Source organism: Macaca fascicularis, chromosome 1, assembly GCF_037993035.2.
Source record: "Macaca fascicularis isolate 582-1 chromosome 1, T2T-MFA8v1.1".
Taxonomy (NCBI): Eukaryota; Metazoa; Chordata; class Mammalia; order Primates; family Cercopithecidae; genus Macaca; species Macaca fascicularis.
In genome coordinates, this window is record NC_088375.1 from 43,865,777 (window position 1) to 43,878,720 (window position 12,944).

The following is a 12,944-nucleotide window of genomic DNA, read 5'->3' on the forward strand; positions in this document are numbered from 1 at the left end:
TTTGGAGACAGAGTCTCACTCTATCCCCCAGGCTGGAGTGCAGTGGCATGATCTCCGCTCACCGCAACCTCTGCCTCCCTGGTTCACACAATTCTCACATGAGCCTCCTGAGTAGCTGGGACTACAGGCGAATACCACCATGCCCAGCTAATTTTTGTATTTTTAGTAGAGACGGGGTTTTGCCATGTTGGCCAGGCTGGCCTCGAACTCTTGACATCAGGTAAGCCACCTGCCTTGGCCTCCCAAAGTGCTGGGATTACAGGCATGAGCCACCGTGCCAGGGCAAGGGGCTACCTTTAAAGTTCTTTTGATTTTAGACACTGTCTCTGGCCCCAGAACCCAGGAGTTCAACATGGAAGGTGTCAAAGCAGTCTACTTGCTCCCAAACATGTTTCTAATTCAGCCTTTAGATCGGGGTCATAAGGACCTTTACGGCTCAGTAGAGATGACACCTTGTGGAAAAAAAATGTCAACACTGTGGAAGAGTACCCCAACAGAGAAAATACCATGAAAGTTTTAAAGGATAACACAATTGAAGAGGCCATCTCTGTTACAGAAAAAGTTATGAAAGCCATCAAGGCTAATATAATAAATTCCTGTTGGAGGAAACCGTCCAGATGTTGTGCATGATGTCACAAAATTTATAACAGAGCCAATCAAGGGAATCATGAAAGAGATTGTGGATATGGCAAAAAAGGTGGGATGAAGGGTTTTCAAGATATGGACCTTGGAGAAATCCAAGAGCTAACAGATACCATATCAGAGAAATTAACAGAAGATGACTGGATGGAAATGAGTGCTTCAAAACCAGTGCGAGACAATGAGGAAAAAGAACGTAGAACTAGCAGTGTCAGAAAACAAATCGATAACAGACTATCTGGCGGAAGGGTTCTGATTATCCAAGACTGCTTTTGATTTCTTTTATGACATAGACCGTTTCCTTACACGGGCACTGAAACTACAGCGAATGGTGGAAGGAAAGTTACATTCAGTGTGCCTCCCTCTCCTGCCTCCCGCTTCTACCTTTGGCACCTGAGCCAGCAAGACCAACCCCTATTCTTCAGCCTAGGTAAAGACAAGGAGGATGAAGATGGTTGTGATGATCCATTTCCATTTAATGAACAGTAAATGTATTTTCTCCTCCTTATGATTTTCTTAACATTTTTTTTCTCCACTTTATTGAAGCAGCACAGTAATACAGATCACAAACAAAACGTATGACAATCTGCTGTGTATGCTATTGGTAAGTTATTTCTAGTTAACAGCAGTAGTTAAGTTTTTGGGGAGTCAAAAGTTACACATAAATTTTCAACTGGGGGGGGGGTCAGCAGCCCTAACCACTGTGTTGTTTAAGGGTCAACTGTAGCTCTCCACTCCCTTATTTTAACTTGTTTCTGCCAGTTAATTACAAATTCAATTTCTACAAATAGATGACAAAAAATTGAAATTTGTGTATCCAAACCTGTGAATTATCCAAGTTTCTTTATTTTAAATATAGTATCTTAAGTAAGTTAAATATTCAACATCAACCTTAATTTTCCTGATACATATCCGAAGATCTATTAAAATTTTATAACCATTAAGCTAAAAAGCAATGATAAATATAAAAATCTTCTACTCAATATAGAATATACATTTTTTTAAAACTACCTATTAAATATCTAGATTTTATGAATTCCTTTAATTGTAACTACCACTTGTTGATCAACACACTCAGCAAGTATTTTGAAGGAACTCTCGTGAGACTGGGAAAGTATACCTAACTAATGGAATATTATTGTATAATGACATAAATATCTGAGAATTCTTTCTTTTATAGAAATAAAAAGGTTTCAAAAACCACACACACACACACACAAAAGGACCCCAAAAACTTCTTTTTTTTTTTTTTAAACACAGAGTCTCGCTCTGTCGCCCAGGCTGGAGTGCAGTGACACAATCTTGGCTCACTGCAACCTCCACCTCCTGGGTTTCAGCAATTCTCTGCCTCAGCCTCCCAAGTAGCTGGGATTATAGATGCGTGCCACCATGACCAGCTAATTTTTGTTATTTTTAGTAGAGACAGGGTTTCACCATCATGGCCAAGCTGTTCTTGGACTTCTGACCTCATGATCCACCCGCCTCGGCCTCCCAAAGTGCTGGGATTACAGGCATGAGCCACCATGCCCAGCCACCAAAGGAAACTTCTTACCATTAACTGCTTCAGAGTCAAGTTCACCTGACTACATCAGTTGTATTATATACTATAGTCTATGTTTATGTATTTTATGTCCCTGTCTCCTTCAATTTGTTTATAAATATGAGCTGAGTATAGGTTCTTATATTGCATGCTTATTATATAGCAAGGATGTCCATATGAAATGAAGAACAGTAGTTCAGTCTTTGCAAATGAACATTTAAGTGCTTCCAATCTGATATTATGTATAGCATTATAGTAAAAATCTTTGCATGGAAAATTTGGTCCAAATTACTACTTCTTTGAGATGTTCTTCATTTCTTGCACTTTCTAGACACTTCTTTAAACACTTGATAATGATTTAAAGATAAATGAGTATGAGAAATAATAGGATATTACAACTCTATACTCAACCATAACAAAAAAATATTAGCAACAGAAATGGGCTGAGTATTAACTCCTAGCATTATCAGAAGAAAAATAAAGCAATGGAACTAAAAGCTAAAAGCACTTCTTCATACCTGTTGAGTATTCAAGTTCTTGAGATAGTCTCTCATTGGTTCTAATTAAGTCTCTTTTCTCAGCTTCTAATTCTTCTTTTGTTCTTGTGAATTGGCTCTGTCATATAAAGGAGTAATAAATAAGAAAATCAAGTAGAGCAATACAGGAAAGTGAACATAGAATTGTCACTTTAGTTAACATCAGCTGCAGTTTAAATGATTGGCTTTCTCTTATAATTTACACATCAAAAAATTAAAAATATCCATAATTCCAATGTTTCTATTTAAGTTTTGGATTTTTAAAACATTTTTACCAGGCTTATGAAAATTTTTCTCATATCTCTTTTAATCACAAGGAAATGTCCTAATAACTTAGAATATCACTGTATTTACACCTTAGTTCAAACTATTTTTCAAGAAAGATTTCTAAAAATTGAATTACTTAAAACTTTTAATATATTTTGTCAGCCGGGTGCAGTGGCTCATGCCTGTAATCACAGCACTTTGGGAAATCAAGCTGGGCGGATCATTTGAATCTAGGAGTTCAAGACCAGCTTGGGCAACATGGCAAAACCCCATCTCTACAAGTAGAAAAAAAAAAGCCAGGCATGGTGGCATGTGCCTGCAGTCCCACCTACTCAGGAAGCTGAGGTGGAATGATCATTTGAGGCCGGGAGGCGGAGGCTGCAGTGAGCCGAGACTGCATCACTGCACTCTAGCCTGAGTGACAGAGCGAGACCCTGTCTCAAAAACAAAAAACCAAAAAACTTGTCAAACTGCTTCCCAGCAAGACAATGGCAATTTATATGCCGTTGAGAAATACCAATCTCAAGCTACCTATGCCAGAACTGTAGGTTGCCTTTTAATATTCTTGTTTCCTGTGTAGGAGCTTTTTAATTTGATACAGCTCCATTTAATTCTTTTTGCAGCTTGAACTACTGATGTAATATCCAAACAATCATTATCAAGGCCAATGTCAAGAATCTTTCCCCTGTGTTCACTTCTCTGAGTTTTATGGCTTCAGATCTTACATTTAGATCGTTCATCCATTTTGGCTCGACTTTGGTATATGATGCACAAACATCCAACATTCATTTCTTCAAATGTGGAAATCCAGTTTTCCCAACACCATTAATGAGGAGACAATCCCGTCTCCTTTGTATCTTCTTGGCACTCTTGTTGAAATTAGTTGACCCTACGTTTGGATTGATTTCTGGGCTCTCTATTCCATTGGTCATGTTTCTGTTTTTATGTCAGTACTGTACTATTTGGATTACTATAGTTTTATAACAGTTTTCTAAATCATGAAGTATGATGCCTCCAACTTTGTTTTTCTTGCTCAATATTGCTTTGGTTATTCAGGATTTTTTAACTGATTCCATCAGAAGTTTAGATTTTTTTCTCTATTTCTGTGAAGAGTGCCACTGGAATTCTGACAGGATTGGGCTGAATCTTTATACCACTTTATATAGTGTGGACATTATAGCAATATGAATTCTTCTTAACTATGAGTATGGGATATCTTTCCAATTATTTGCATCTTCAATTTCTTTCATCAATGTTATATCATTTTTAGTATACGAATCTTTCACCTCTCAGGTTAAATTTATTCCTAAGTTGTTTTTTGGTTTTTGGATGGTACCCTAATGAAACTGCTGTCTCGATTTCTTTTTCAGCTAGGTCATTATTTGTGTATAGAAATGCTACAAGATTTTTTAATATTGATTTTGTATCCTGCAACTGTATAAATTTACTTATTAGCTCTGACAGGTTTTTGTGGAATCTTTTGAGGTTTTCTACATATAGGATCATATAATCTATAAGTAGAGATAATTTTATTTCTTCCTTTCCAATTTGGGTGCATTTTATTTCCTTGTCTGATTGCTCTCGCTGGTACTTCCAGTACTATACTGAATACAAATGGCGAGTGGGCATCCCGGCCTTCCATTGGATCTTAGTGAAAAAGTTTTCAGTTTCTTTTTTTCAGCCATCAAGCAGTTAAATAATTTCTATTACTTTTTAAGTTGCTTCATGGATTTTTTTCCTGCAAAATTTTATGTGACTGTGTGCACACTATTTTCTTGGGCTACAGATCCATAGCTTTTATAAGATTTATAAAGATTTTGTGACAGTTCTGCTTTCTTTCCAAAAGATTAAGAACCTCCGTATTGGGTTTTATTTCTGGACTGCCTTTTATTCTCTGTACTGATTCTTATATCAGCATTGTAATGTTTTAATAACCATAGCTTTATAAAACATTTGAATATGTGGCTATGCAAGTATTTTTAAACTGATACTTCCTTTTTTAGAAGCATCCTAGCTACACTATGCTTTTTTTTCCCCCAATCATTTTTAGAACTACATTAACAAGTTTCTGGCTATCTGACTTGGATTTAAGAGTCAAAATGTATTACCAACACATTAATTTGGAAACCATTTCCATCCAGAAATTTGTAATATCTTCATTTATAAAGGTATATTCTCACAGTTTTCAGAAAAGTATTTGAGTTTTATTGGGTATTGAGTTTTTCTTCATATAAATACATTTCTTACAAAGCCTTTCTAGGCATATTACGAGGCTTTTTTGCTCCTATTCAGATTTTGGAAGTAAATTTTTTTTTTCCCTTCAGAAATTTGAAGAAATTATCTTTTAACAGCAAATAAAATGTAAATTTTAAAAAAGCAATGGCAAAAGTATAAAGTTGTATCTGGCTAAAAAATAACTGCATGTGACCACTTTAACAAATTTGTCAGCAATCCCTGGGATCATATTCAAACTGCTATTCTTACAAAACTACCCTAAAGAAATGATTACCAATGTGGATTCACCCAAATCCCCAACTGTATCACATTTGGTGTAATACCTGGACTACAGTAAGCATTCAACAGATAATTTCTGTTGAGTAAAAGAAATGTCCAATCTATCAATAAAACATAGATCCAATTAAGGAATTTATATATACTTATTTTTGTCGGTAGCTTCTCCTAAGAGGACATCAGTTACATCTTCCCATGGACTAATAACTAATAAACAATCAGAATAGAATGTCTCTTCAAGTAACACATCTACAATGAGCTTATTCAAAGAAATATCTCTTACCTGAATGGCAATATTGCGATCCTGAGCAATTTCAAGTTCTTTGTTTTTCTCAGTTAGTGCCTTCAGCTGATTGCCTGGATAAAAGGAATTTTATGAATACATACACATTTGCTTAAAACTTGCAATGAGTATTTTTCTGCAACTGCCAACCTTACACATTTTAAAAATGAAAAAACAGAAGCCCAGAAGGACTGCATGCACATCACATTTCAAATTCATGAATACATTCAAAATTTACTGTGTTCTAGACCAAAATTTTAAATATGCTATCCTGTCTCCAAATCAAATGTATAATAATCCTAGCCAACATTTATGGGGAAAGTCATATGCAATTAGTAATTCCTTTATTTTTCAATGCCATCTTCTAAGTCAACATATATCATAAGAAACAGTGACCTGTATTTAGCAACAAGAAAATGCAGTTAAAAAGATAGGATCAAGAGAGAAAATAGCATTTAAACTATATAACATGTATATACAACAAATCACAATAATGAATATTTGCAATTCCTATCGTGTTTATCACTCTACATACAGCCTTTAAAGAAAAAAAATATTATGCTTGATAACACACTTATCAATTTCTCAATTGCCACTCAAAATGGGCTCTTTTCCCTTACACACAGTTTCTCTTCTAAACATAGGCTAACTAGAAAAAATATAATTTTTGAAATTTTTCCAAAAATATACATTGTGAAACTGTATTTCACTAAAATACATATGCTGGTAATTTAATAAGCAAATACATTATAATTAATTCTAATCTTAACTACTATTTAAAGAGGACCCCATTAAATGGGTCTAAATTTTCTATTTTGTTTTAACATTATTTACTGCTTTCCAGACTTACTGATCCACAGTACATAAACACACACACACATATTAACTGTATACCACAGGAAGGTATCTGATGTATCTGTAGGTTCCTCCCTTTTCCTCTTCTCCCAGATCTCATAAAAGCTGTCTTCACAATAATTTTTCTCAAATTCCTCGGCACTACTACCAAACAGATCTTCCTATTATGCCTAGGCAAAACTACATAGATAATGAACCAGATCTAGCTATATATGCTCCATCACACATGTATGCATATACATTATGTTTTTAAAATGAGGTGTACCAAAAGTAGCTGAAAAAAGTTATAACCTAAATAGTTGATGGTCATGAACCCATTAAGAAAGAAAGTTGCAATTTTAATCATTCCTTTGATTATGAACTTCCTGTGTTCCTTCTCCAACAATCACATTAAAACTGAACTATATTAAATATCATTTAATTATGCCAGCCAGGGACGGTGGCAATCCCAGCACTTTGGGAGGCCGAGGCAGGAGTATCACTCGAGGCCAGGAGTTCAAGACCAGCCTGGCCAACATGGCGAACCACTCTATCTACTAAAAATGCAAAAATTAGCTGGACCTGGTGGTACATGCCTGTAATCCCAGCTACTCAGGAGGCTGAGGCACAAGAATCTTCTGAACCCGTGAGGCAGAGGTTGCAGAGAGCCAAGATCGCACCACTGCACTCTGGCCTGGGCAACAGAGTGAGACTCTGTCTCCAAAAATAAAAATAAAAAAAAATTAATTATGCCTCTATAGAGATTTTTCCTAATGTTCTGACGTTTGCTTTCTTGAATCAGAAGTAGTCTACAGCCAGACCACCCTGAGGCACCCAATCTTGTCTGATCTCGGAAGCTAAACAGGGTCGGGCCTGGTTAGAACTTGGATGGTAGAAGCAAAGCACAGGACATATCATCCTCCTAAGAAATGTCAGGATCTTTAACATCTTGTGGGGAAAAGAGAGATCAGACTGTTACTGTGTATATATAGAAAGAAGTAGACATAAGAGACTCCATTTTGTTCTATATTTGTGATGCTGTTAATCTGTGAACCTACCCCCAACCTTGTCCTTGCAAGAGACTGTGCTGTGGGGGCTCAAGGTTTAAAGGATTTGGGGCTGTGCAGGGTGTGCTTTGTTAAACAAGTGCCTGAAGGCAGTATGCTTGTGAAAAGTCATCACCATTCTCTTAATCTCAAGTACCCAGGGACACATACACTGCAGGTTGCAGGGACCTCTGCCTAGGAAAGCTAGGTATTGTCCAAGGTTTCTCCCCATGTGATAGTCTGAAGTACCGCCTCGTGGGAAGGGAAAGACCTGATCGTCCCCCAGTCTGTCACCCATGAAGGGTATGTGCTAAGGAGGAAAGAAGAGGAAAGAAGTATAAGAGGAAAGAAGGCCTCTTGGCAGTTAAGATAAACAAAAGCATCTGTCTCCTGCCCGTCCCTGGGCAATGGAACACCCTGGGCAATGGAACATCTCAGTGTAAAACCCTATTGTATGTTCTGTTTATTGAGAAAGGAGAAAACCGCCTTAGGGCTGAAGGTGGGACGTGCTAGCAGCAATGCTGCTCTTTATGCACTAAAAAGGTTTATGGAGACGTCTGCATATGTTTATCAAGGCACAGCACTTTTCCTTAAACTTATTCATGTCACAGAGATCTTTATTCATATGTCTTACTGCTGGCGTGGGTCCTCTGTATGGTGAGCAGGGTCCCCTGGGCCCACTTTTTCTTTCTCTATACTTTGTCTCTGTGTCTCATTTCTTTTCTTAAGTCTCTCGTTCCACCTAAGGAGAAAGGCCCACAGGTGTGGAGGGGCAGGCCACCCCTTCAAACATCTTGTGAGGTTTCTAAAACTTAATGATGTAAGAAAACTAAGAAAGAGATTAGCTATCAATCTTTTATAGGAACTAGGCCTTAAAGGGGAAATACCCTGAGATTCACAGATATTTATAAAAATTATTTAAAAAGTTAAAACATAAATATAATGAAATCAATAGGCTTTGATTCTTCAACATAAAAACAAGCTACTCTCTACTTCTTTAGTTGCATAACGCTTCCACCTTTTAAAAAATATTTCAAGAACTCTTATTTGATTTACAAAGCTGTCTAAGTAGACAGGTATGTGGGTCTAGCCATTTTATAAACAATAATCAGATACTGTTAAGATTTACATGTGGCAAAAGCGTTTTTAATAGCAAAATCAGAATAAGAATCCAGGCCTCCCGTCCATTAAGTTCTGTGTTCTTACAAAATCTTTACTATTAAGTGAAAAATCAAAATATCACCATAATAAGAACCAATGATGCTTAATCAATATCTTCATATTTAGTAAGTAAATGTTTCCCAAGTATATAAAGGAGTCTCTGAAGATTTCAATACTCCGAGAATACTTACAAAGACGAACTAAATACTTACTGAGTTTCTCTAGCTCAAGCCGCAAGCTTTGACACTCCCGGGTTTCATTCACAAGTCTCTCCTGACTGTGAGACAATCTCTTTTCTATTTCAAAATACTGTTGTTCTACAGCAGACAAGCAAAAAACAACAAAATCAAACACATGTACATACATTGTCAATACTGTTATTTATTTCTAATAACCTCGAATTTAAAATTTAAGGTACAGTACTAGAATTGCACTTCACGTAACAGAATCTGAGTAAAGATAAATAGACTGAGCACTGAAAAGGACTTAGAGTATTTCCAAATGACTTACATGACAAAAAATTAAAATAAAAATAAGGCCTAAAAGGGACTTTACAAATGAATGTCTTTAAGGCAGGTAACATGTCTCATTTATCTTAGTATTTTCTCCACACATCAGTAAACTGCTTACCATGAAGTATTTATTAAACGAGAAAAAATTGTTTAGACAAAAAAAAAATTGCTTTGTTTTAAAAGGCTTCTTTTATAGTAGTCAAGATATTACCTGAAAGCATAAAACTACTAAATTTACGTAAACGTGTAAACTTCCCAAGGGAAGGGATTGAATATCGTGCTCAGCATAGTATCAGGAGTAAGACACTCAATATTTACGGTGCAAATTAATATATAGAATGCAACGTACTACTCAGCTCTGAGATCAGAGAACGAATTTTCAAAGTCAATTCTGCTTGACAGTTACACTTATTTTTACTTTTTTTTTTTTTTTTTGAGACGGAGTCTCCCTCTGCAGCCCAGGCTGGAGTGCAGTGGCTGGATCTCAGCTCACTGCAAGCTCCGCCTCCCGGGTTCACGCTGTTCCCCTGCCTCAGCCTCCCGAATAGCAGGGACAACAGGCGCCCGCCACCACCTACAGCTAATTTTTTTTTTTTTTGTATTTTTAGTAGAGACAGGGTTTCACCGTGTTAGCCAGGATGGTCTCGATCTCCTGACCTCGTGATCCGCCCGCCTCGGCTTCCCAAAGTGCTGGGATTACAGGTGTGAGCCAATGCGCCCAGCAGACAGTTACACTTTTTTTGAAGTAAAAACTTGTTCAGAATTTCCAGTCAACTTAGCAAGAACAGCATTAACTTCCCCAAACAAATGGTAAACCAAAACACATTATCAGTAAGTTTGTATTTTACTAATGGTAATTACTATATTCTTCATATTTTTTCAAGGATGTTCAAGCCATTATTGTCAGTAACTTTCTTACTTAAAGGCCTACTTTAGGTAATTACAAGAAAATTTTAATGTTTTCTATCAAACTCCAACTTTTTGAGAGAAATCAGATACATTACATTTATGTACTGCACGTTCACTGTGTTTCCAGCGCTCTTATGCACCTAATATTCATTTTCGTAAACATGTAATTCATTCTGGGGCCATGGGACGACGCACACACTAAGAACAAGTGCACAGAGTGGTCAATTTGGCAAAGGCCTAGAATGCAGGTGACTAGAAAATAGGGCGGAGCCACTACCAGTTGAAGTGCAACAAAACATACAAGGTACTCCAGGCTCAGAGAGATGGGTTAGCAGACTCCAGCCAAGTCTGTTTCCCGTTTGTCGGACGAAGAGAAATAAGAGTCCCTATATGAGCCTACCCTAATGACAAAGAAAATGGTACTAAACTTAGATTCATATTTTATTTTTCAAAGGCTTCTTATCAAACTGTAAGGAGCAGGAAAGCGAAGGCTCAGGATATCCAAAGAGCCCAGGAAGTGAGGTTAACAGCGTGGTACCCAGTGCCAACTTGATAGGGGGAAGACCAGACCCAAAGGGCGAGAGTCAAGCTCATAACCAAGTGCGGAAAGAGCATCTCACTTACCGCTCTCCACCTTAAATTTCTCGTGCCGCCCCTTCAGGCCATCGATCTCGGATTGCTGATCAGCAAGGAACTTTTCAAGTTTGTTCTGGACAGACTTGGGCAGCTTGTTCAGCTCTGTGCGCTCCAGGACTTGCTGCAACACCGCCGCCATGTCGGTGGGGCCAGGGGCCCCAGTGGCAGCGGCTGACGGGGTAGAAGCAGAGAAGAAAGGCGAAGACCAGGAGGACCCAGACGCCTGGGCCGCCGCCTCTACCACCTCGCTCGGTGGCTCGCGCGCGCCCGCCCGCCGGAGACTCCCGCGGCGGGACCCTGGGAAATCGAGTCCAGCCTAAGCGGCGGCACTTCAGCAACAGCACCTCACCGCCCGCGACCGAAGTGCGCGCGCAGCCGTTGGAAGCTACGCACCCTGGGAACCCGAGCTCAGCTGCTACCCCGATCCTATTGCGCACTCAATTTTCCGGCTTCCAGCTCCACCCACTTCAGGCCTTGTAGGCCTCTGGGAAATGTAGTGTTTTTCTCATTCCCTTCCGCGAGCCCAATCCCGCACCGCCCTTTCAGTTTCCGTTTTTCTCCCCGCCCCCCTGGCTCTCCTATCTCTGCTCCGTAACCGCTGTCCGCACGGTGGCGCCACATACGTACTCGTCACCCCATGGCCCTCCCTGAAGAGCTGGTGACCTTACCATCAAAGCCCCGGGATGCCATGGATCGTCCTCTTTGGCGGCTTCTGGACACTGAGCCACTAGAGGGCATCGGTCCCGGTAGGGGCGGACGGCAGGCTCCAGGCTACCGCCACGCTCTCTATGGCGCCCAGAAGGGGGCGGGGTGGCGACCGCAGTCGCTTTGGCTGAGGCTCTGCGGTGAAGGGAGGGGGGCGTTTTACGTCATCAATCTGCGCCACCTGACTCCCAAGACCCTAGCTTTGGAGTGGGAAGTGAGGTGTGGGAAGTAGGTCGCTTTCTGATGAATTAAGTGGCAGTGAATTGAGACCGGAGGGAATCTGGCCCCTAGAGGCTGGTACTTGCGCCCCCAAACCCCATCTCCAGCAGACAGACTGTCCGAGGTAATTGTCGGCCACGAGTGCACATTCTGAAAACAGGTAAGTCAGCCTAAATGTAGTGTATGTGTGTGTGTGTGCGCGTGCGTGTGCACTAGAGCACACAGCTCCCTTTTCAAGAGAAAAAGGAAGGGACAGAGTGTTGGAAACATATGGACAGTCACTCCGGCACACACTTCTGACGAACTTACCTTGTGTGAAACGGCGTACCTAAATGGTTTTTGGCGGTGGAGAGGTGGTACTGAGTGATACAGTACCCGGGAATTTAAGGACCCGGGTTAATTCTTCAGGAGGAGAATTAAAAGAAACCGTTAGCACTTTGAGTGTAGCCTGTGTTTTAAATTTTTCGTTGCAGAAATTGCTACCTAACATTATATTGTTTTTAAAATTGAAAACTGTTATAACTGAAGTTTTTAAACACAGTGTTAATTGCTACAGTAATAGAACTTGCATGTTTCCAGATCATAATTCTGTAATTTTAAAGCTCAATCCGTAGATTGCTTCGTGTTTAATTACTCTTCAGAAAGAATTTATTAAATTATTCATTGTAAATAATGCATTCCCAATGTCTTCTCTCTGCAGTTCCCACAGTCGTGGGCCTTCTGTGAATTGGAGATTTATTTTTTATATGAAATTTATTCTTTTTCTCTAGTTCCTACTTTTGAATCATGTTGTGAAGCCATCTAAGAAATATAAATGGAAGCATTTTGTGATATTTTGTAATAACTAAGGAAAAATAAATCAGCAGCGGAGCTTAAGGTTGATTTTTCCCCCAAAATACTTTTTAGATAAGCACTGTAATTAAAGTTGCTGGTATATGAAGTATTATGCTATGTCCTAAGCGCACAGTATTATCATACTGTTGATCTGTCATTTGGGAAATGTAGATTTTCTGTATTTAGATTCACAGAATCCTAACATTAGATAGGTTTTAAGATCTGCTAGGATTCAAATGCTTTATTTTATAGATTAGGAAACCGGAGCCCAGGAAGAGTGAGTTGTGTCAGTCACAGTGCTTGGATCACAAA

At 39.0% G+C, this 12,944-nt stretch overlaps 2 protein-coding genes across 13 annotated transcripts in view; one reads left to right on the plus strand and one right to left on the minus strand.

Annotated features, from left to right (window-relative positions):
- Positions 1-11,241, minus strand: part of TPR (translocated promoter region, nuclear basket protein) — a 62,401-nt gene extending 51,160 nt beyond the window's left edge. The window contains exons 1-4 of one of the 2 annotated variants that reach the window (XR_012430695.1): positions 10,863-11,125; positions 9,030-9,134; positions 5,777-5,850; positions 2,698-2,794 (exon numbers count right to left, since the gene is read on the minus strand). Coding sequence is in view for 1 of the 2 variants with exons in the window: in XM_005540244.4 (XP_005540301.3) it covers positions 2,698-2,794; positions 5,777-5,850; positions 9,030-9,134; positions 10,863-11,013 (427 nt within the window). In the remaining variant the exon portion in view is untranslated. Of the gene's footprint in view, positions 1-2,697; positions 2,795-5,776; positions 5,851-9,029; positions 9,135-10,862 lie in introns of both variants that reach the window. The other variant, XM_005540244.4, reaches the window with a different exon arrangement.
- Positions 11,242-11,821: 580 nt separating this feature from the next.
- Positions 11,822-12,944, plus strand: part of ODR4 (odr-4 GPCR localization factor homolog) — a 44,118-nt gene continuing 42,995 nt past the window's right edge. For all 11 annotated transcript variants that reach the window (XR_012430713.1, XR_012430723.1, XR_012430722.1 and 8 more), the window contains exon 1: positions 11,822-11,958. The gene's annotated coding sequence lies outside the window, so the exon portion shown is untranslated. The remainder of the gene's footprint in view (positions 11,959-12,944) is intronic.